Below are 20,250 nucleotides of genomic sequence, written 5' to 3'. Positions count from 1 at the left end.
AAGTTTTAGATGTTTCGATTTGTTGGCGCCTGGAGCTCTGGTTGGAGGAAGTTGTTGAAACTCCAAAGTGTGGCCACTCCGAATGATATTCAGAACCCACTGGTCTGATGTAATGACCTTCCAGCTGCGTAGTCAATGAGAAATCCTGCCCCCCACTGATGTTATCGGAGGGGTAGGAACAGTAGAAAGAGCCATGAAGCCGCTATTGTCGTTTAGAATTGTATCTCCCTTGACGCCCTCTTGGTGGCTGACCAGAGAAAGACGCCGATTGACCTTGGCGCTTGTAAGATTGAGAGGACTGAGAGTACAAAGAGTAGCGTTGTTGATTGCCACCTCTGTACGAGGAAAAACCTCTCCCTCTCGCACCTTTGAAAGGAACTTTGCGGTAATTAAATTACCTCAAGGACCTTGATATGTCCGTGTCCTTCTTGATGCCTTGAAGGACCATCTACATGCTTTCCAAAAAGCATCTCTTCGTCGTAAGGTAAGTCCAAGTTCTTATTTTGGAATTCTTGACGAAACCAGGTTGCCCGTAGCCAGCCCTGGCGCCTCAAAACTGCTGAACCCTCCAATGCACGGAAAGCTGTTGTTGCTATGTCCATAGCACAATCTATCACCTCTGAAGAGAAACGCTCCTCTTCCATCATTGTCTTCCTGGCTCCATTTTTCGCTGCATCCGGAAGTTGGTCCACAAACAGGGATAAAACACACCACATCTGGCGATCATATCTGCCCAAGATAGCAAGAGCATTAGCAGCTCGAACAAGGAGGCTGGCCATAGAAGAGAACCTTTTTCCCCACATTGTCCAGACGCCTCCCTTCCTTGTCTGGCGGTGTTAGTGGTGTCGAAGGATTCTTGGACTTGCTTTGCGCCGCATGGGAAATGACGGAGTCCGGCTTCGGTTGACCTGTCATACAAGCAGGACTGCCTTCCGTGCTTTATATTTCTTCTCACTTTAGTGCCTTCCGACCATACATGTTCAATTATTGGAATTGAACAAACTGACTTTCTGTAAGGTTCCTTGAAGTCGTAAAGGAAACAGTCTGATTGCACAGTCTTAATTGGAAGGCCAAATCTCTTGGAAGCCCTCTCCATAAGATTATGGAAACCCCCAATGTCAGCTGGAGGGGAGGTTGCAGTATCCGGCACTGGTGAATCAGGATCCTGGTTAAGATCATCGTCCCAATTTCTATCCTGGTCATTTGAAGGATCAACCTGAAGGTCTCCATCAGATGAGACATCATCGTCTTGAACTGTCACAACCTCCAGACAGCTCTCTCTGGGTTCCGGTCCCGAAACCCGTGTAACCAGAGGAGTCACTGCCACTGCAGGAGTAGTAGGAATGGATGGAGAAGGAGGACGCTCCTGCCGTTCCGCAGTTTGCGACGGAAACCTCTTCTTGTAGGCTTGTAACATCAATTGCAAGTCTGCAATAAGAGGACGGCATTGCTACCATATCCTGCCTTGTTTCTTGTGGAGGCCTTACTTGCTGAACAAACTGGCGCTCCTCAGTATGGCACTCATCAGAGTCCGAATCTTGATATTTCGCCTGTAGTTGGGATGGGCTATAAGCGTCCCCATAAGGACCATCCTCATCTTCATCAGACTCCTCATCCAGAAGCAAAGTGGGAGGTAAAGGCGTTACCCGCCGAGGAGATTTAATTTCTGGGGTAATTTGCTACCTTCTAATAGATATGCGGGCTTTTTGAATAGTCTACGACATCGTGGACGGACTCGTCGTCGACAGTAACAGCGGTGGAATCGTCGTCGACGGGACCGTCAAAGGAGAGATGACTTTCGTCGACGTTGGTCGTCGACGGTGGATTGATAGTCGCCGGAGTCGTCGACGAGCTCGTCGTTAGAATCATCTTGCCCGACGCCGTCGACGCTGTTGGCGTTGTCCTAGTCGTCGTCGCAGCCGTCGACACTACCTTCGCCGTCATTACCGTCTACGTTGAAGATGTAAGCACCATCATCGACGAGCAGGAAACGGGTACTTTAAACGTCGACGAAGATATCACTGCCGCCGTCGACGAAGCTGCCGTTGACTAAGTCGTACCTGAACTGAAGTCCTTTCTGGAAGCCGTCGTCGACGTACCAGCTGTTTTCGTCGTCGACGGACGTGGTTTTTTGTCAGATCTTCCGTCCTGAGGGACAGCAGAAGGTTTCTTATCCCTTCTCCTTTTCAGATGATGGAGAAGTTACAGATAAACTTTTCTTCACCTTCTTAGCGGTATGTGTCTCATCAGTCTGTCCCAGCCTCTCCTTTACACCTCGATGAGGAGATTTTATGGGACTAGCCCTTTCAGACCTATCAGAGGTCTTTTGCAAGGCTTTCACAGGGGGCTCCATGGATGGTGAAAGGGATGACCTACCCCTCTTCCTGGATCTCCTGGAGGACGCAGCTGAGGAAGAATCCTCACTGTCAGAGGACATAACCTCCTTACCTGACTTCATCTTTTGGAGCCAAGTCAACAAGCGGCCTTCCCTGTCTCAAGGTCTTTGTAGAGAATTTCCTGCAGATCTTACAATCTGTGGCCTTGTGGTCCGTGTGCAAGCAGTAGATACAGTCCTCATGCTTGTCCACCACTAACAGCCTCTTCTTAGAACAAGTAGGACAAGCTCTAAATAAAGCCTTCTCCTTGTCAGACATATTAAAGTTGAAGAAATGGAAAAGAATCCAATCGGAAGAGAAATCTGAGCTGAGTTCAGTGGAGACTCCCTAGCGCCACGTGCTGTAGAAATATCTGAGGCTCTCTCAGGAGGGTTCTAAGGGGTGAGGCTGTTCGGATTGGTTGTTGCAGAATTTTTGGTCTTTTTTACAAAAAGAGGTGGACAAGCTACAAAATGAGATGAGGCCTAAGCCTAGTTTTCTCTTTAGTTCTTACTGCTATGGTATTTTTTATTTACCAAGGCTCCCATTCAGACGACGGGGGAATGATATAAAGCATGGGAATCTATGAAAGTTCCAATACTGGGGCAAGTTAAAGAGTTCTTTGCTGTTGTGCACGTGGGTGGAGATTCTGTCTTCAATTGCTTTTTTCCTCGTTTCTCTGATGAGTTGGTGGTGGGCGTTTGTGGCGGGCGTTGGTGGCGGCTCTGAAGTTGTTGTGGGCTTCTGTGGATTTGGTGTTCCTCCAGGCCTGTTCGAGGCGGCGGCAAGTGCACCTAGACTCTCTAAGTTCGTGGTAAATCATTTGGCTTTCTTGGTACGGGTATTGTTGCTTTTCTTGAGGGGGGCTATGGTGTTGGCGCTGTCCGAGATCCATCTATGCAGGGTTTGGGCTGCGATGTTGGGGTCGTCGTTATCCGCGATGGTTGGGGTGGAATTGTTCAGTAAGGAGGTGAGCTGGTTGTCAGTGATTTTGGTCCATTTTCTTCGCGGGAGAAGGTGCTGGGGTCTGTGGATGGTGGGTGTTCTGAAGGTCAAGTGAACGCAACGATGGTCAGCCCATGGAGGTTGGGTGGTGTGGCTGAAGGTGATGGGAGTTTCCTGTAGTGAAGAGGGGGTCGAGGGTGTGTCCTGCGGAGTGCGTGGGCTTGGTCATGATCTGGCAGAGTCCAATGTTGTGGAGGTTGTCCAGGAGGGATGTGGTGTTGGGGTCCGGTTGGATGTAGAGTTGGAAGTGGAGGTCTCCCAGCAGGGTGTAGTTTGTGGATGCGATGGCCTGCAGGGAGATGATACCCGTGATGGAGTTGGCGAAGGGTCCGCGGGTTCAGGAGGTCAGTAGATGAGGGTTCCTTGGAGGTGGGCAGTGGGGCTGGCCAGTATCTTGAAGTAAAGGTGTTCCATCAGGTATGTGGGTTCAGGTACAGAATGGATTTGTGGACGATGGGGATTCCTCCTCCTGGGCGGGTGGGGCGGTCCTTCCTGGAGATCTTGTATCCTTGGGGAATGGCGATGGTGATGTCCGGTCCCGAGGTGGTGTTGGCCTAGGTTTCGGTGAAGAATTCTATGTCCGTGGTGGTGCTGTCAAGGAGTTCCCAGATTTCAGTGGAGTGTTTGTGGAGGGATCGGAAGTTGAGGAGGATGCATTGCAGGGTCTTTGGTTCGGTTGTGTTCTTGTGGGCGGGTTGAGCTGGGTACGTGTTCTTGGCGGTGCTGTAGGTGTGCCTGCAGCAGTGATAGCTGAAGGGTTCGTGGGTGTGGGCTGGTGATGCTAGCTTGCTGTTGCGGCCAGGGTTGAGTGTGTGGAGTGCTGCTGGGTCGTATTGTTGGCGGGGCGGAGGTCCAGGGCTCCTGGTACTGGTCGGGTGGCGGACTGGCGTAGGCGGGCTTGTCTTTGGCGCGCCAGCGACGTGGCGGCACAGCAGCCGCCATTAAGTAGGGGTCGGGGAGGGCTACACAGATGGGAGGCGGGGGAGGGGGCGGGGTTGGGGTTAGCGGGGGGCAGCAGGAAAACTGGTGAAAAGAAGGCCAAAATAGCAAGAAAAAGAGAAATACAGAGAAAAAGTGGGAGAGAATAAAGGGTGAACCGGAGCAGAAGGCAGAGAAAAAGAGGAGAAGAGAGTGAAGGGTCAAGAGGCTGAAAACAGAGCAGAAAGGAGAGGAAGAAGAGGGCAGAAAGCAGAGTGAGAGAAGGGGTCAGGGGTCCACTGGACCACCAGGGATGAGGCGCAGGTGTAACCTGCGGGTGGAGGAGGGCATCGAACACCAGCACTATGGGGGTGCAGGGGCTCACAGAGGGCCTCACTTAGTGGTGGAGCTGCCAGGATGGGAGAGCAGTCTTACTGACAGTGAGCCAGTGGTCTTGCTCCAAGCTTGGAAACGAGGACTGGTTGAACTTTGTTGCAAGCCATGAGCTGATTTGTCTCCAGGAGACATGGTCTTGAACGGATTTCCATTTGAACGGGTACCGTTTTTATTGTAATGCTGCTATACCTGCTACTTCAGGGAGGGCGAAGGGGGGGGACTGGCTGTTTGAATTTCACACAAATGTATCAATGTGGAAGTTAAACTCATCGCACTGGTTCCAACTACTGATAACTGGCGGGCACAGAGGACAAACTGGTTTTAAATTGTTACGATAATATATTTGATCAAATAAATACTCATGTAGCTGACACCCTGTATGAGGGAACTGTGAAAGGTAATACTTCCAGCCGCACCCTGCTTACTCTCTGGGTACAGGATTTTAATTGTTTGCTTTGTAATTTTAATAACATAAGTGTCTGTCGTTTGAAAATTGAGGATGGTCAGCCAATAACGCATTTCAAACACTCACAAAATAATATTACTTTCACAGATTTAGCCTTTCTGCCAGATTGCGCAAAATTTAATTCACTATTGCACCATACTATCTAAGGAGGTCAAAAACCAAGTACAATGAATTTCATGCTTATTTCCAGCACTCATACTGATTTTAGTGCCACTCCGAACTGTGCTAACAACCACAATCCTTTAATTGCTCACCTAAATATTAAACAGAGGGGAGACCGCGGAAACCACTTCAGTCACTAGTACAGCACAAACCAGGGCATCAGACTAAAATGGGAACGGGTTGATCCACTGTATAAAGACGACTCTTTATATATTATACCAAAGTAAGGTAGAGTTGGCACAGAGTCCAATGGATGCCAAGAGGTTTACAGAGGCTTACGTAGATAATACCAAACGCTCCATTTGTCGTAGTGTGGTCGAGCAGCTAGGCTTATCAGATGGCAGAGCCACTCAGGATCAGGCCATGGGCATCGGGTGCAGAGTGGGCAGAAGCCAGTTTCACTTAAATCCAGATTAGGGTAAGTGGGAACCACCTCCACCCCGAGAAGGCTTTGTTTCTGCTCTACGAGAGCACAAGGGCTCTCACCTCAGGGTGTCAGAAACATGTCTCAGTATGTCAGGATGGTGCAGGCCAATGCGCTGTACACTAGTGTGTCATTTTTCAAGGGGCATCTATAAGATGCCCCTCTGAGTGCATTTTTCAATAAATCCACCACTGGCATCAGTGTGGGTGTATTGTGCTGAGAACTTTGATACCAAACTTCTCAGGATTCAGCAATGCGATCATGGAGCTGTGGAGTTCGTAATGACAAACTCCCAGCCCATGTACTCATTATGGCTTCACTGCACTTACAATATCTAGGAATTAACTTAAACCCTGTAGGGTATATTACTCATGCAGCTATACACTCACCTGTGCTACAGTCCCCCCCTGCCTTAGGGCTGCAGGACCTGCTAGAGGGGCGACTTACTTATGCGACAGGCGGTGGTTGCGGACATGGCACACAGGGATGTGTGCCATGTCGACTCTTAGGTTTTGTCTTCATCAAAGAACACAGTATGCAATGGCAGTGTGTATGTGTTCGGTGAGCGGTCTTGGGCGGTGGTACAATACATGGTGCAGCAGTTAGGAGACCCCTCTCTGGTCACAAAGCCCTTAGTACCACTTGTACCTTTTACAAGGGACTTATATGTGGGCCAGAGGGGTGCCATTTGAAACAAAGGTACAGTTTTGGGAAAGAGCACAGGCCCTGGGAACCTGTTTGGCAGAGAACTAGAGTACATTCATCCATCATAAATCTGGCAAAAAGAGGGGCCGGATGGGACGGATGGGAGTGGTTTTACTGCAAAAAAAAAAAAAAACACTTTCCTACACAAGCCCCCACCCAAAGGCCAAGAGACTCAACCAAATCTGGGAGAGTCTTCCTAGTCTGTCAGGTGAGGAAGAGTAGAGGAAGTGGTTCGAAAGTTGCACTGCCTAGTCTAACTTACATCTCTCTAACCCGGTCAGTCCCTTTGAGGAGCAGGCCTACCTCAACAGTTTCAGGACCAAACTCCCAATGCTCCTTTTCAAACTCCTTGGTATCTTTTCCCAATCTTTTTAGTGTGAGATCAGGTGTCCACCTCTGCAAATTCTATTTTAGCCAAGGCAACACCCAGCTTACCCACAGAGATTACCCACAGCTTGTGTAACCCAACTATGACCAACAGGGTCAGGGGGCCTAACTTACTATATGGCATGGGGCTAGACCACCAAGCCAAGGACAGTGCAGACATGAAGACTAATACCCAGCAGAGGCCATTGACAGCTGTCAGTGCCAAAACCACACCTTTAGCTTTACACTGGTAGGTGAAGGGGCTAACTTATAGGTTTCTTTAGGTTCTGGTTGCCTGTCTGTTTTAGAGTGGGGGGGTCCCAACACCTTGTAGCAAACACCCTTCTTCCACCTTCTCTTCTGTCAGCTGAGGAGCCACCAACTTAGGTTGGACAGTTGCCTCACTAGCCAGGTCTTTTTGTGGGTTAGGTAGGACTTCATCAGTGTCAACTTAGGAGTTTTCCCCTACTGGGGTAGAATCTCCTTGGTCCACTGGAACTGTTGCTAACAGCTGTCAACCTTTCCTACATCTTCTCTTTTTCTTTTGGGCCTTATCTGCAAGTTCAGCACCCCAGACTCATCGGGTGAAGACTGCACTGGACCAGTACCTCACTTTGGCTCAGACCGACCTCTAGGTGGTCATTCCCAAGGAGACATCTGGGTCCCTTCATTGGAGAATGGTAGTCAAAGACATCACCATTGAATATTTCAAGGGGCAACACAGCCAGAGGTCTAATAGTGACCTCCCCTGGGACAGCCCTTACCCGTTAGGTCTCCCCTGGGACATACTGGTTGGAAAGAACCAACCAGTCATGCACCACAGTGTGACTGGCACATCTATCACTCAGGGCAGTGGCTGGGATTCCATTCACCAGTAGGTAGAAGTGTCTACTCCCCTTTGGAATCTCCAACTCAGCCTTCAACTAGAAAGTGGGCCCTAAAGGTATGTGGATTTCCTCATCTGAGGGACTACCTTCAGAGGCTACACTGGCAACCCCTAGAGTTACACTCGGTATTGGATTTTTAGGACAGCTAGGGTCCTTGGTGTCTTTTGGCCCACCCTACTTTTTTTGGGTGGAGTGGGGGCAGGGTCTTAACACATGCATTTGTCTGTCCCTCGACCCTCACATGATATTTTGGTGAGCGGTGTAGATACACCATCCGGCTACCTTATTGTGAGTTTTTATCCATTCTGTATGCAGTACCATCTAAGGGTCTATGCACCAAGTTGTTGAACACAGCAAGTTGGGCCACCCAATAATATCTATGGAGTTAAGGAAGTGACATGCCACCGTCATACCATTGCCTGGTCAATTTTGTTAGGGCGATTCGGGGCACACCACCATCCCATAATGGGACTCCTAATTTTTATCTTCTCCTGGAGAGGATATGTAACCCTGGGTCTACCAGATACTGATGCAACTTTTCATTGATGCAATACCTCAATATGTGTTCTTTCATAAGCAGATTATAAAGTCCATCATAATCATGCACTTCACTTCCAGTTAACCAGCCATCTAGTGTTTCTACTTGGTAGTCTATGAAGTCAACCCAGTTCTGACTCAAGGTGTTGTGAGCCCCCCTAATTCCAAATCTATATTCCTCAGTGGTGAGTCCAAAGCCCACAATCAGGGGGCAGTTCATGAGGTCATAGGACTCGGCATTTGCCCCAGTAAGGGTCAGGAGTCTGTCCCTGCAGTTACCAGTGAACAGTTTCCAAAGCAATGCTCCCCAGTGTGACTCTTCACTATTCTCATTCCACAAAACCTCTCAAAGGCTGTTAACCATTTGGAGATTTCATCTTCCTCATTTTTGGGGACAATCCCTAGGGGAATTTTAGTGTCATAAGGATTCTGTCACTAGGTATTAAATTGCTGCCACCATATATGGGTGTTGGACCCAATTCTACTCTTTATTTTTCTAAAGCTAAGAGACGTACCTTGCTTACGTCTAGGGCTAGTCTTCTAGTCAACGTTGCTAAAAGGAAGCCTTCTTCATTGAGGCTGCTCAGGCTGTACTCAATTTCACTTGGGGTGCCTGTCCCATCTGTGTGAGATCTAGGTACCCTATTACTTTTGGGAAGATGGGTGCAGGGACCACAATTGGGGGATGGAAATTGTCCCCCTCATCGCTACTCTCTCCTTCAGGGAGGTCATCCTCATCAAAAGTGTATTCCTATTAATATTTTGCCAAGAGATCCTAGAGCTTAACCTTGGAAGGATTGTAACCAGTTTTTATGTTTTTCTGAGTTTGCAGAGGGTTCCATCCTCATTCCATTCAAGATGGAGGTAATAGATCAGGTGGAGTTCAACAACCATATCATCTGAACCTTTCATTATTTTACTGATAGTTGGGGCCGTTTTTAAAAGAACTGAATAAAAGCATCCAAGTCTTTTCCCCCTAACTAAAGTAGGCCTTTTAAACTACTAAAGGGACTTAACCTAGGCCCTAGCAAGACCTTTAAAAATTTGAAAAAATTGTCAATTCAAAAGTACAGTAAATCTTAAGGCAGTTTTTTGGAATGTAGTTGTGTCTTCACTTACTATCAGAGTGGTCTGATAAATGCAAAGTCGTAGACCCCACCGCTGATCCACCAATGTAGGAAGCTGGTTCTGTATATACTATACCAAAGTAAGGAATAGTGTGCAGGGTCCAGTGGATCCCCAGAGGCTTAAGAAGATAATACTAAAAGCTCTATTTGTGGCAGTGTGGTCGAGCAGTTAGGCTTATCAGAGGGCTGTGTTGAGCGTTTCTTGTACGCATTCAGGCAAGACATGATTACACACACGAAGACTGAATGCAAGACCAATTGTTTTGTATAAAAAGTTATAACTTGTTATTTATATTTTAGAACTGAGAGGAACTCGGTTGCAGGTAAGTAAAAATTTAACGAATGGTAATACTTTTTATATGTAGTAGTTATTTTGTGAATGCAGTCAAATACAGAACAGTAGTATGAAAATACTTTGGCAATGTCAATCATACAGTGGCAAACTTAGCAAATGTAAAAGTTAGACAGTAAGGGAAATAGGTAGAAATTCAACGCAATCCTATGGAAGGAAAACAGTTATATGCAGTTACATGTAAGTACTCAACTTACTTGTCCAATCTTCGGGGGTTTGGAGCAAAACTGGGCAAGGGTCAGATCAAGGTAGGTACTGCACCACCAGCGACACAGGGACGGCCAGGTACAGAGGTCACTGGGTGCAGTGTTAGTCAATGGAGACTGGGGGAACCAACAAGAGGTGCAGTTTGCAAGGATGTTCCCACGGTTTCAAGGTACAGGCCCCAGGGTGGCCACCAGGTAGCACCGACCTTACACTACAGGGAGGGCCAGGTGCAGGGTGCAAATCATCGGTGGGCGCCCAATGCTTTTCAATGGGGACTATCGGTCGCACAAAGAGTCTGCAGGCTCGGACCTGGAGGCTGGATAAAGGGGACCACAAGCCGGGAAGATAAGTTGAGATGTCAAAAGAGGGCTGAGCACTGTCTGCTGGGATCCCCAAAGTCTTAACACAGGTATGTGTCTGTCCCTCGACCCTCACGATATTTTGGTGAGCGGTGTAGATACACCATCCGGCTACCTTATTGTGAGTTTTTATCCATTCTATATGCAGGACCATCTAAGGGTCTATGCACCAAGTTGTTGAACACAGCAAGTTGGGCCACCCAACAATATCTATTGAGTTAAGGAAATGCTATCCCACCGTCAAACCATCCCCTGGTCAATTTTGTTATGGCGATTCGGGACACACCACCATCCCATAATAGTTGTCGCACTGCAGAGTCTATCCGCCTGAAGCAGGGTGGGAGGACAAAGTACGGCGAATTATGGAGTACATACACAAATCTGGGTAGTAGCATAATTTTGAAGAGTGCAGCCCTACCCAGGAGGGACAGCGGCAGTGACCTCCAGTGCTGGATATATCTTTTCAGGCGATCCAGTGGGGTCAGCAAGTTTTGCCCAGAGAATCCTCGGGCCTCTGGTAATATACATCCCTAGGTACCAGAACCTGCTTGAGAATATACAGATCATACATCGTCTAGGGAATTTGGGAGGGTCTCCCGCTAGGATGTATAGCACTGATTTCTCCCAGTTAATAGAATAACCTGAATATTTACGGAATAGGTTGAATACATGCAGTATGCTAAAGATCGTTGCAGTAGGGCTAAACTTAGACAGTAAGATGTCATCGGCGTATAGGGAAAAGTTACCTTCCCTCTCCGGGGGTCCAAAGCAGTCCCCGTACCATGGGATCTCCACGTATCCATACCACCAAAGGTTCTAATATCAATTCGAACAGCGGGGGAGAGAGCAAGCACCCCTGCCTGGTCTCTCTTCGCAATGCAAAGACCCTGGATACGTTCCCATTCATTGAGAGCTGTGCTAGTGGTTCCGAATACAAGAGCCTAATCCTTGCAAGGAAACTTGGCCCAAAGCCTTTCGAGCACTGCAAATAGAAAAGGCCATTCTACTGAATCAAACATTATATCGGCATCCAACGATACCACCACTGCCTCCTCTTGGATAGCCGCCCTTCCCATGCCCCATGTAGCCTGAGATTGAGTGCTATGCTTCGTCCCGGGATAAAGCAGAGTTGATCCAAGTGAACTAAAGTTTGCATCACCTGGGTTAGGCGGGTTTAGAGCAATTTGGCCAAGATCTTTACTTCCGCGTTGAGAAGGGAGATAAGCCTATATGAGCCACATTCATTGGAATCCTTATGAATTACTACAATATTAGCTTTTTTTTGGTCTCTTGGAAGTCTCCCTCTATCATAGCTCTCATTACACATGTATCGCAAAAGGGGTGCCACTTTCTTTGCAGTTGATTTGTGCAGTTCAATTGGTAGGCCATTGGGGCCGCCCGCTTTACCAGATCGGTCTTGAATCGCCCTGGATATCTTGGCCTCTGTCACTTCCTGTTCAAGGAGGTCCCTGGTCTCCGATCCTAAGCAAGGCGTTTGGAGGGTAGCAAGCAACTCTTGTGATTCTTCAAGTGAAGCAATGGAGGCCAGAGCACAGAGTAGCTCATAATAATTAGCAAACGTGTATTTGTGCCCCTCCCCGGACCCCAGCTCCCTCACTCCCCTTCACTCAAACACTCATTTCAAGGCCACAGTCCTATTATCCAGCCAATCCATGAGCTTGCTGCCCCTGTCCCCCTCCTCATAGAAGTTATGCTGTGTCACACGGTATCTGGCTTTTGCAGTCTCTTCAGCTACAGCCTTATGCTCGGCCTGCTTAAGTGTCAGGTGATGTCTCACCTGAGCGTTACTGGTAGTGACCAAAAGAGTCTCCAGCTCCAGGATGTCTCGTTCTAATGTGTCTAGCTTTAAGCGCTTCTCTTTTTTTTTCTCCCGCTATTAATGAAATGCCCTGCCCTCTAATTAAGGTTTTGTACGGCTCCCAAAGTGCACAGGCTGAGTCTACCATACACTCATAGTGGGAAATATATTGGTTGTTAGTTCTTGGTTTGTAGCCTTAAAGAGGGTTATCTGGAAATACCAGGAGCCTATTTCCGCTCCCCCTCCCCTCGCTCCCCACCCACCTCCAATACAAGATTGATGTGTCTCGTCCAGTTCTTAAGAGACACACACGAGAGAGTGGTCAGAAACTCCTCGGGCTAGATGATGGGCATAACGGAAGCCGGGTAGCTGGTGGGCCAGGGTATAAGGTTAGTTTCTTCATGATAGGCTGCCATGCTCTCAAGAGAGGCATGTGTATTGCTGTAAAGTAGGGTTGAGGCCCCTCCAGATATTTTGCAGACCCATCACCGACAGAAAAACTTTTAAGACCGTGCTTGTTTGGTCATGTTGGCGTGGGGGCAGTCTATCCATCGCTGGAGACGGGGCCCTATTACAGTCCCCCTCCCCCCGTCCCCCACCCACTCCCCCAATTAAAAACCTGCCCTCAGGGAGTCCCAGGAGCATTGACCCCAACTCCGACAACACCTGGGATTGCTGTATGGGAGGGATATAGATCGAAATTATATTGAAGGGCTGACCTTCCCAGCAGCCGGAGACCACCACCAGCCATCCGTCCGGATCATTTGTAATCTTCTGGGTCGTTAAGGGGAAGGAAATGGGCATTAGAATACACACCCCCCTTGAGTCTCTGGTACTCTGGTATAGCCTGAGTGTGCCACCAACCTATAACCCCATCTATTAAGTGCTCCATAGTGTGTTCCCTGGACACATGCCTCCTGCAAGAAGACTCTGTCCGGTACATGTCTCTTTAGGTTCTGCAAGTCTATCCTCTCTATTTTGTAACCTAATCCATTTACGTTCCAGGTGAGTATATTGACTTTTTTTATTACTTGGGAAAACATAGTACTTGGTATTGCAGAGCCAGCTGAGGGGAAAGGGAATATCCTTCCCATTTCGTAGGGCCTCTGCGAATTTAGGGCTAGTTTCACCTACCCCAGGGGGTAGCGTCCCAGTGTTCGCTGCGGAACAAAGGAACAGGTCTGGCGTACTTTATATTATTTAAATACATATTGCAGGACCAGATACAAAAAGACCCTGTTGCCCTCCCCTTGCAACAGCACTGGAGGTGAGATTACTTACTGTTCCTTGACAGCAGGATCAAAGTATGTTTTACTATGGTTACTAGTAAATAAGAAATCCACTGCACGCAGTTTAAAGAGTCAGACTTGATAATCAGAGAAAGCTCTAGTGCAATGCATTACAAGCGTACACAGAAAATTGAGGTGTCTGGAATTTTGCTTAAGAGGTGATTAATAGCTCAGTATTAGTCTTCAACTCACTGTGACAGGTAACATGGACACCTTGCTCCCCAACTTTTCAGAATTACAAGAAGACAAAGGTATAATCTACTGCACCCATTACTAGAACAGCACAAAGGCCCATTCTACCTCACACAGGATACAAAGACAAGGTCTTTGGCTTCTCAGATGTAGGGAAATAGCCTTTGCATCGGCCGCTCAATGGTGCAGGAGACACAGGCTTTCGTAATAGCTTTTTAGACGTAAAGATAATGTTAGACCTACTCCAATGATGCTTCTAGTCATACCTAGGTCTGCATTATAATGATACTAAAAGAGTAGGCCTACTTCCCAGGGGTGCAAAATTGGTGCTTTTCATTGCCACAGGAGAACTAGGCCACATCAACGGTTTCCAATCACAAGGCAAACTGCTTTCTAGCCCTCATAAAATTGGAGGCTCAGGATCCCTATATAATATTTTCCGGATAGAAGGTATAGTTAAGCTCGCCCTTCTTCAGATTCACAATGTAAAAAATGTTCATATCATTAAAAAAATGCATGTCCAATAAAAACACAGAGGTGCTAACCTTTTGATGTTGCTCATGCTGCGATCTTAGGTCCTGTAGTTGCTGTTCGAGATTTGCCTTCTGCTGTTGGATCTCTGCAGCATGGAGATGCTGTAACTCCTGCATGGCACTTTTATGCTGCTCCGCCAACTTCAACACCTCCTCCCGTAGAATGTCCAGAGCTTGGCGATGGTCTGCCTCCAGCAGACACTTCTGATTGTTAAGAGCTTCATTTAACTCCTCCTACTCATAAAATAAAAAAGTAACATTTGCTACTGATAGCTGGCAAGATGCTCAGGTCGCAGACTGAAGTCAGAAGCGCGTAAGAGTACAATCAAATCCTGTGTGTCAGCACTCTGAGGGCTATTGAATACAACATGCTTCATAGTGTATTCATGTTGTCGTACTCAAGGACCAGAGACGTCCGACTATAATGTGAATATAGCATTCTCACAGCGGTTGAGATTCTATAGAGATTATCAGGTAGGTACAATACTTCATTCCTATACAGGCTTAAGACATCAATTCTCCTTCAATGTAATCATAGGTGTGTGAAGACCCATGATCTATGTCTTTTCTAACGCATCTCTCAGCCATTCCATCACTTTATGAGGTATGCAGCCATCACATATATGTATAACTAGCTAAGACCAATGTGGTTGTATTAGGGTCATCCAAATTGCACTCTTTGGATGTAGGGGGATAGACAAAAAAAGTCTGGATTACGATGTGGGAGGAAAGGGGAATCCTTAACTCGGAAGGTTATATCAATTTTGCGAGCCACCAGCCTCCCAAACATTTGGGATTGGGTAGTACCAAATCTGTGTATGTTATGACTGCAAAATAGTAATTACTTGAGCTTATACTCACTATAAACCATATGTTCATATATTTTATGGGATGGGACAATTCTTTTAACCTGGTCTTTCTTTTATAGCATAGGAAAGTTATACAGAGGCAGAGGAAAGGGGAGAAGCAGTCGATGGATTAAAAGAGCTCATCTACAAGTACAAAATCTGTGTTGTATGGAATGCATGAACTAATCATTCCAATACACTGCTACTTGCTCACATTTCCTTTATATAAAATGAAAAACCTATTAAATTAAGTCTAGGCCCAACCCCAAAAATGTCTGTCAAGAGTACATTTTCAAACCCCTCCAGAACAGTTTTTGGCTCATCATCAGCAAATCAAATTACCAACAATGACTGGCCAATGGGCACCCAATGGAAGACTTTACATTTTGTGTTTCTCTGAAACTTGGAAACCACTGAAGGAAAATGGACTGAGAAAGATCGAAAGCTGCATGCCCCAACCCCAGAACAGAAAGGAGAATCTTCCCCAAAAACATCTGAAGTAATCGAATATGCATGATCAAGAAATAAAGTGCATTGCTATAACAGAGAGAATAAGGCACGAAACTAAGACAGCACAATGGCAAAAATAAAAACTGCTCTATTGGAAATTACTAGAGTAAGTCCCTCTTCTGTGTTTGTGAAGATGGCAGCGATATTACAAAGTGTTTCCCCCATCCTTGAATGGGACAATGTTTTAGGATACACTTAAAAACTGTAAAAATTGCCTTCAGCTCACGTAGCAAAGTTGCCAATGAAGGGCACTTAGGGCTCTAAACTATTTTAAGTGCGCTAGCAAGGAGACTTCGGCGTCAACCTCAGGTTGAGATCATTTTTAAGTGGCAACAGCATTGACTGCAGGAGTTCTACTTGCTTCCAGAGATTCAAGAGGCCATCATTCATCACTTTTGCTAAGGAGCCCACATACACAAGCGGCATAGAGACCGAACAGTCCCATGCAGAGGCATGGTGACAGAACCAAGAATACAGTGGTGTCTTGACTGGCAGTTTTCCTGCATAGAAGTGGGAACATCGTCCTCTTCTTTTGGACAGTAAAACCACAAAACCAGGCACTGAAGCTGTACCAAAGGGGTGCCTAACCATTTCCATTCTTATTCACTACCAGTACACATTAGAATGGTTTTCACCAGTCTCTGTGTAAAAGGCCATTATTAACTATTACAAAGCTCTCTGCTGGCAAACATTATCCTAGCAACGGTTATGACCATGGGAACTAAAACAAACAAAAGCAACTCTTGGAAACTTGACTCCTGAGAGAAAACTAGCATCAGTAAAGCCAGCAGGTGTCTTGCAGATATGTGTTCGTACAGTCTGTAACACTGAATAAAAACGTGAAAAAATGATCAAAATAACATCCTGACAAAACATGACAATTCAAGGATAAACTGAAGTCTCATGACGTACTAAAGACCAGCAAAAGGTAAGATCTGCCAAACAAAAAAACGACTGATTCACCATACAATCAGAAAAGCAACGTATAACAAGTACATCACGTTAGATCAATCAACTGCAGTTCTTAAGAGTCTCCTCATTCCCGAGAAAATTAACAAAAGTATAAATGACAATCCAAATGTTGGCATTAAGAAAATCACTTCATCTCAACCTATTATCAATAAGTCTTTCAAATGTATTTCACTTGGCAATGTTTGCATAGTGCACACTTAAAAACGTACTGCAGGCAAACCTATGTCAATTTTCACCAACCCCTGAACACTAGGTGTTTCAATTTTTTTTGCCACACACTTAGATAGATTAAATCGTTCCTCTTTGATTTACTGGGCAGCAGACGTTTCCTCTTAGTGATAGCGATCACATCATTTCGTGTTTAAAAACCCAACGTGATGACTTCCTCTCTAATATTGTGGAGTTCGTGTTGCCTTTGTGGTCGAATAAGATTAGTATTTAGTACATTTTTAACAAGCAGGTTCTTTTCAGATACTTCACAAAAGGAAACCAACTCTCAGGATTACTAAAATTCACAAATTATAGCCTCTAGCTTGCATGAAATTGGGACGAGTGAAGGTAGTCTTACAATAACTCGTTTTGGGATTCATCACTACCAACGTGGGGAAAGGCGAGAATGTAACTACAGCTTTGTTTTAAAGGGAATTAATCTACCCTTTAATGTGGATATTACACTGCTGAACGTTGGTATGTGCTGTCAATATGTACTTGGGACATGCTCTTGCTGATCTGTAAAGCAGTAACTCTTATCACAATGTCTGCTAGGATTTTCTCTTCCCTCTGTCCCCCCAGCGTTGATATAAAGAACATATTCTCCTTTAAACAAAGTTTTCATGGTCTCTTACCACTCTTGGGTGAATTGTTTCAAGTCCATTGCTCCCAACATGGCAGCTCTACGGCCTCATTTTAATTTCTTTCAGAACTGCTGCTATCGGAAGAGGTTTTCCACTATGCAATCAAAACTCTTTCCTGAAACATCTTGTTGCAGGCCAAAAAGACTCACTCCTACCTTCACCAATGGGCAATGTCTTAGGCCTTCACTGACTATACTGCAATCAAGACACCTTTCCTAGCAAATTCTTGGGGACCACAGTTGCACTCAAATGCAAGGGAGAGCAATCAGCATGTAGCTGCTCTCTGGATGGCTCCTTCCCTGGTCTCTACAGTGTAAAGGTCATCTGATGCTCATGGATCAGCATACATAGCTAAGCGGAACATCTCTGGTCAACGTGCAGCCCCTTAATGTTGGGAGATGTGTTTCATGCTGCTCTTCCATTTCACTCGGCTACCTGTGCCCTCATCCAGGCGTCAACTCTACTCCTGCCAGTCAATGCAGCCCTATGAATAAAGGAGACACAAGAGACTGCAACCAAGAAGCCTGCAAGCATGGACATCAATGTCCCTGACCCAAACACCTATCAATGTTAACCTTTTTGTGAACACACTTGGACCTTCTTAAAGACTTTCCTTTTATAGACCATCTTACGCACAATTCTATTTGTGTATCCAATGAGGGAGACTAGTTTGATACACTAGTGTACTGTATGAAGATAAACCAGCAGCTGATGCTCAATATTTGTTTGCAATTGAATGCCCACAAAACAGGTTGCTTGGAGCTAGCGGAAATGAAGGAGCGATATCATGAATATTACTTCACTGGCAGGATTAACAATTCTAGTTGGTCAAAAGAAGAAAAACATGGGTCATGCTAAACACTCGATGAGAAAAGTTATTTTGGAGTACATCAAATTAGTACACTTTCGCTCTGGAGGTTGCCTGTAACTTCAAGTAAGGAGTCAGTCTCAACCAAAGACTATTCCCACTCCTTCCGGTAGCTTTTATTTTTTTTTAACCCTCCGCTGCTTGGTTAAACAAATGGGAATCACTTCTGGCAATACATTTACAAATCTGGTCTTTAAATCAATCAACATGACAAAGGCAGTTGAGTGAGGAAAATAAATGTGCCCTTTAAAGAACTAATCTCACATCTTTGCTTTTGCACTAAGCACCTTGGTGAACAACAGTGCTGGTAATACTCTAAGAAGAGACTCACTCTGATAAGTCCAGCCTAAAAAGCACACTTGCTTTTCAAACATCTTGTGTAAGAGGGGAAAATAAGTTACCAAATGCTACAACCCACCAACGAAATCTTGCTCTGGTTATGAAAAAATGAAAGCACAGACTGAGGAGAATTTTGTAGCGGCTTATTAAATCACCTGTGTAATCTCACTCCTGGTAAGAAAGAAAAGAGGCTATGGATGGGTATTTAATAACAAGCCACAGTAGGGTAAATCGTATTTAGCACTGCTGGATAATTATACCAGTTTTAAAGGATGCAATAAGGGGGAATACACTCGTACAACATGAGCCAATTTGGATCAGTAGTCAGCCTAATCTACATAGCTTTCCTTCCTAACCGAGAACTTGTGCTAAAGGTTGTTTCAGATGGGACTTGGGGAATAAGAAGATGCCATTGAATATCTACTCCACTCATCCCTACAAGTACAGCACCCATAGTAAAGTCTAGTCAAAGGAGAAAAGCACTGCAACAAAATGACTAGACCAGGAGTTATAAGATAACTACTTTTAAGCTACGAAGTTAGTACTAAAAACAGAGCATATATCCTGTCATATCTAAAAAGCACAACTCTATGGTAAACACACACACACACACAATTGCTAGAAAAGCAAAAAGGCCGATATAACGAAACAAAGATGATTTTCCAAAGTTGGAAGCTGGTGTTAACACCCAAATTAACTACAGCCACAAAGTGAGAGACTGGCCTCGCAGGCATCTCCCATAAGAAAACAAAAAAGCACCTCCTTATAAGGAATTAACAAACTGATGTAAAAAAACAAAACGCTCAAAACTGAGTAGTTGACTATTTTGAAGGAAGCAATATAGCATTCCCTTTCATCTGCAATTAGGTATCACGAAACAAACCACACCAGCTACTCCTAGTTCAATGGACAGAACGAAATCAAGGTGCGATTAGAGACCCACAGGATTAACTGCATTCATTTCACCGAACATAACATATTTGCATGCAACTGACTTGTTTTGTAAATTGTCCTAAAATCACCACTCAACTCCTCGGTTTTATCGCATGCACTGCATCATGCCATTCACTAAGGTTCCACTGTTTGTGACGTACCTTCTGCACCGCCTCTAGCTCAGCAACCATGGCCTCAATCCTCTCCCTGTGAAGGGAGGCCAGTTCTTTTCTCAATTGCTCCTGTGCAAGTTGCAGCTCTTGGTCATGCTTAGCATGGAGTCTATCGGTCTCACTGGCCAGGTGCTTGGCTGCCTCCACATCCTTCTCACGCAGGCGTTCCAACAAGCAGACCTCAAGCTCCTGCACAGAGCGTCTGTGCTCATCTCGGATGGTCTGTATTTCAGACAAGTAAGAACACTCCAGAGTATCCAGTTTGGACAAGTGCTTGGCTTCCAACTCCTCAATCTGACTTTGATGTGCAGCCTGCAGTTGTGCAACAAGAACGTCCAACTGAGACTGCTGCTGAACCGACAGCTCAATTTGGTGTTTTTGCTTTTCTGCTCTGTGCTCAGCAAGCAGCTCTTCGGGGAGGGACACCATCTGTCCCTGATGCAGCTCCAACACGTGTGACCCATGGGGATTCAGCTCAAGCATGTTCTTGCTTCTCAGCTCCTGCGAAGCATCCTCATGCTGGGAAGAGGGTGTTACCAACAACGGATCTTGTTGTTCCATAAACCTTAAAAAAAAAAAAAAGAATAAGAGTAAGCAGCTAAAATATAAACCTCACAAACTTTTAACCTAATAA

General features: G+C 45.8%; 1 protein-coding gene across 1 annotated transcript in view; it reads right to left on the bottom strand.

The window, feature by feature from the left end:
* PCNT (pericentrin) overlaps positions 1 to 20,250 on the bottom strand; it is a 1,129,672-nt gene that overhangs the window by 712,538 nt on the left and 396,884 nt on the right. The window contains exons 15-16 of the mRNA XM_086956243.1: positions 19,605 to 20,181; positions 14,132 to 14,353 (exon numbers count right to left, since the gene is read on the bottom strand). Of these exons, the coding sequence (XP_086812369.1) occupies positions 14,132 to 14,353; positions 19,605 to 20,181 (799 nt within the window). The remainder of the gene's footprint in view (positions 1 to 14,131; positions 14,354 to 19,604; positions 20,182 to 20,250) is intronic.

Source organism: Lissotriton vulgaris, chromosome 2_1 (genome assembly GCF_964263255.1).
Source record: "Lissotriton vulgaris chromosome 2_1, aLisVul1.2, whole genome shotgun sequence".
Taxonomy (NCBI): Eukaryota; Metazoa; Chordata; class Amphibia; order Caudata; family Salamandridae; genus Lissotriton; species Lissotriton vulgaris.
The sequence above is the reverse complement of the archived record's forward strand: the minus strand, read 5'-3'. Positions and strand labels throughout refer to the sequence as shown.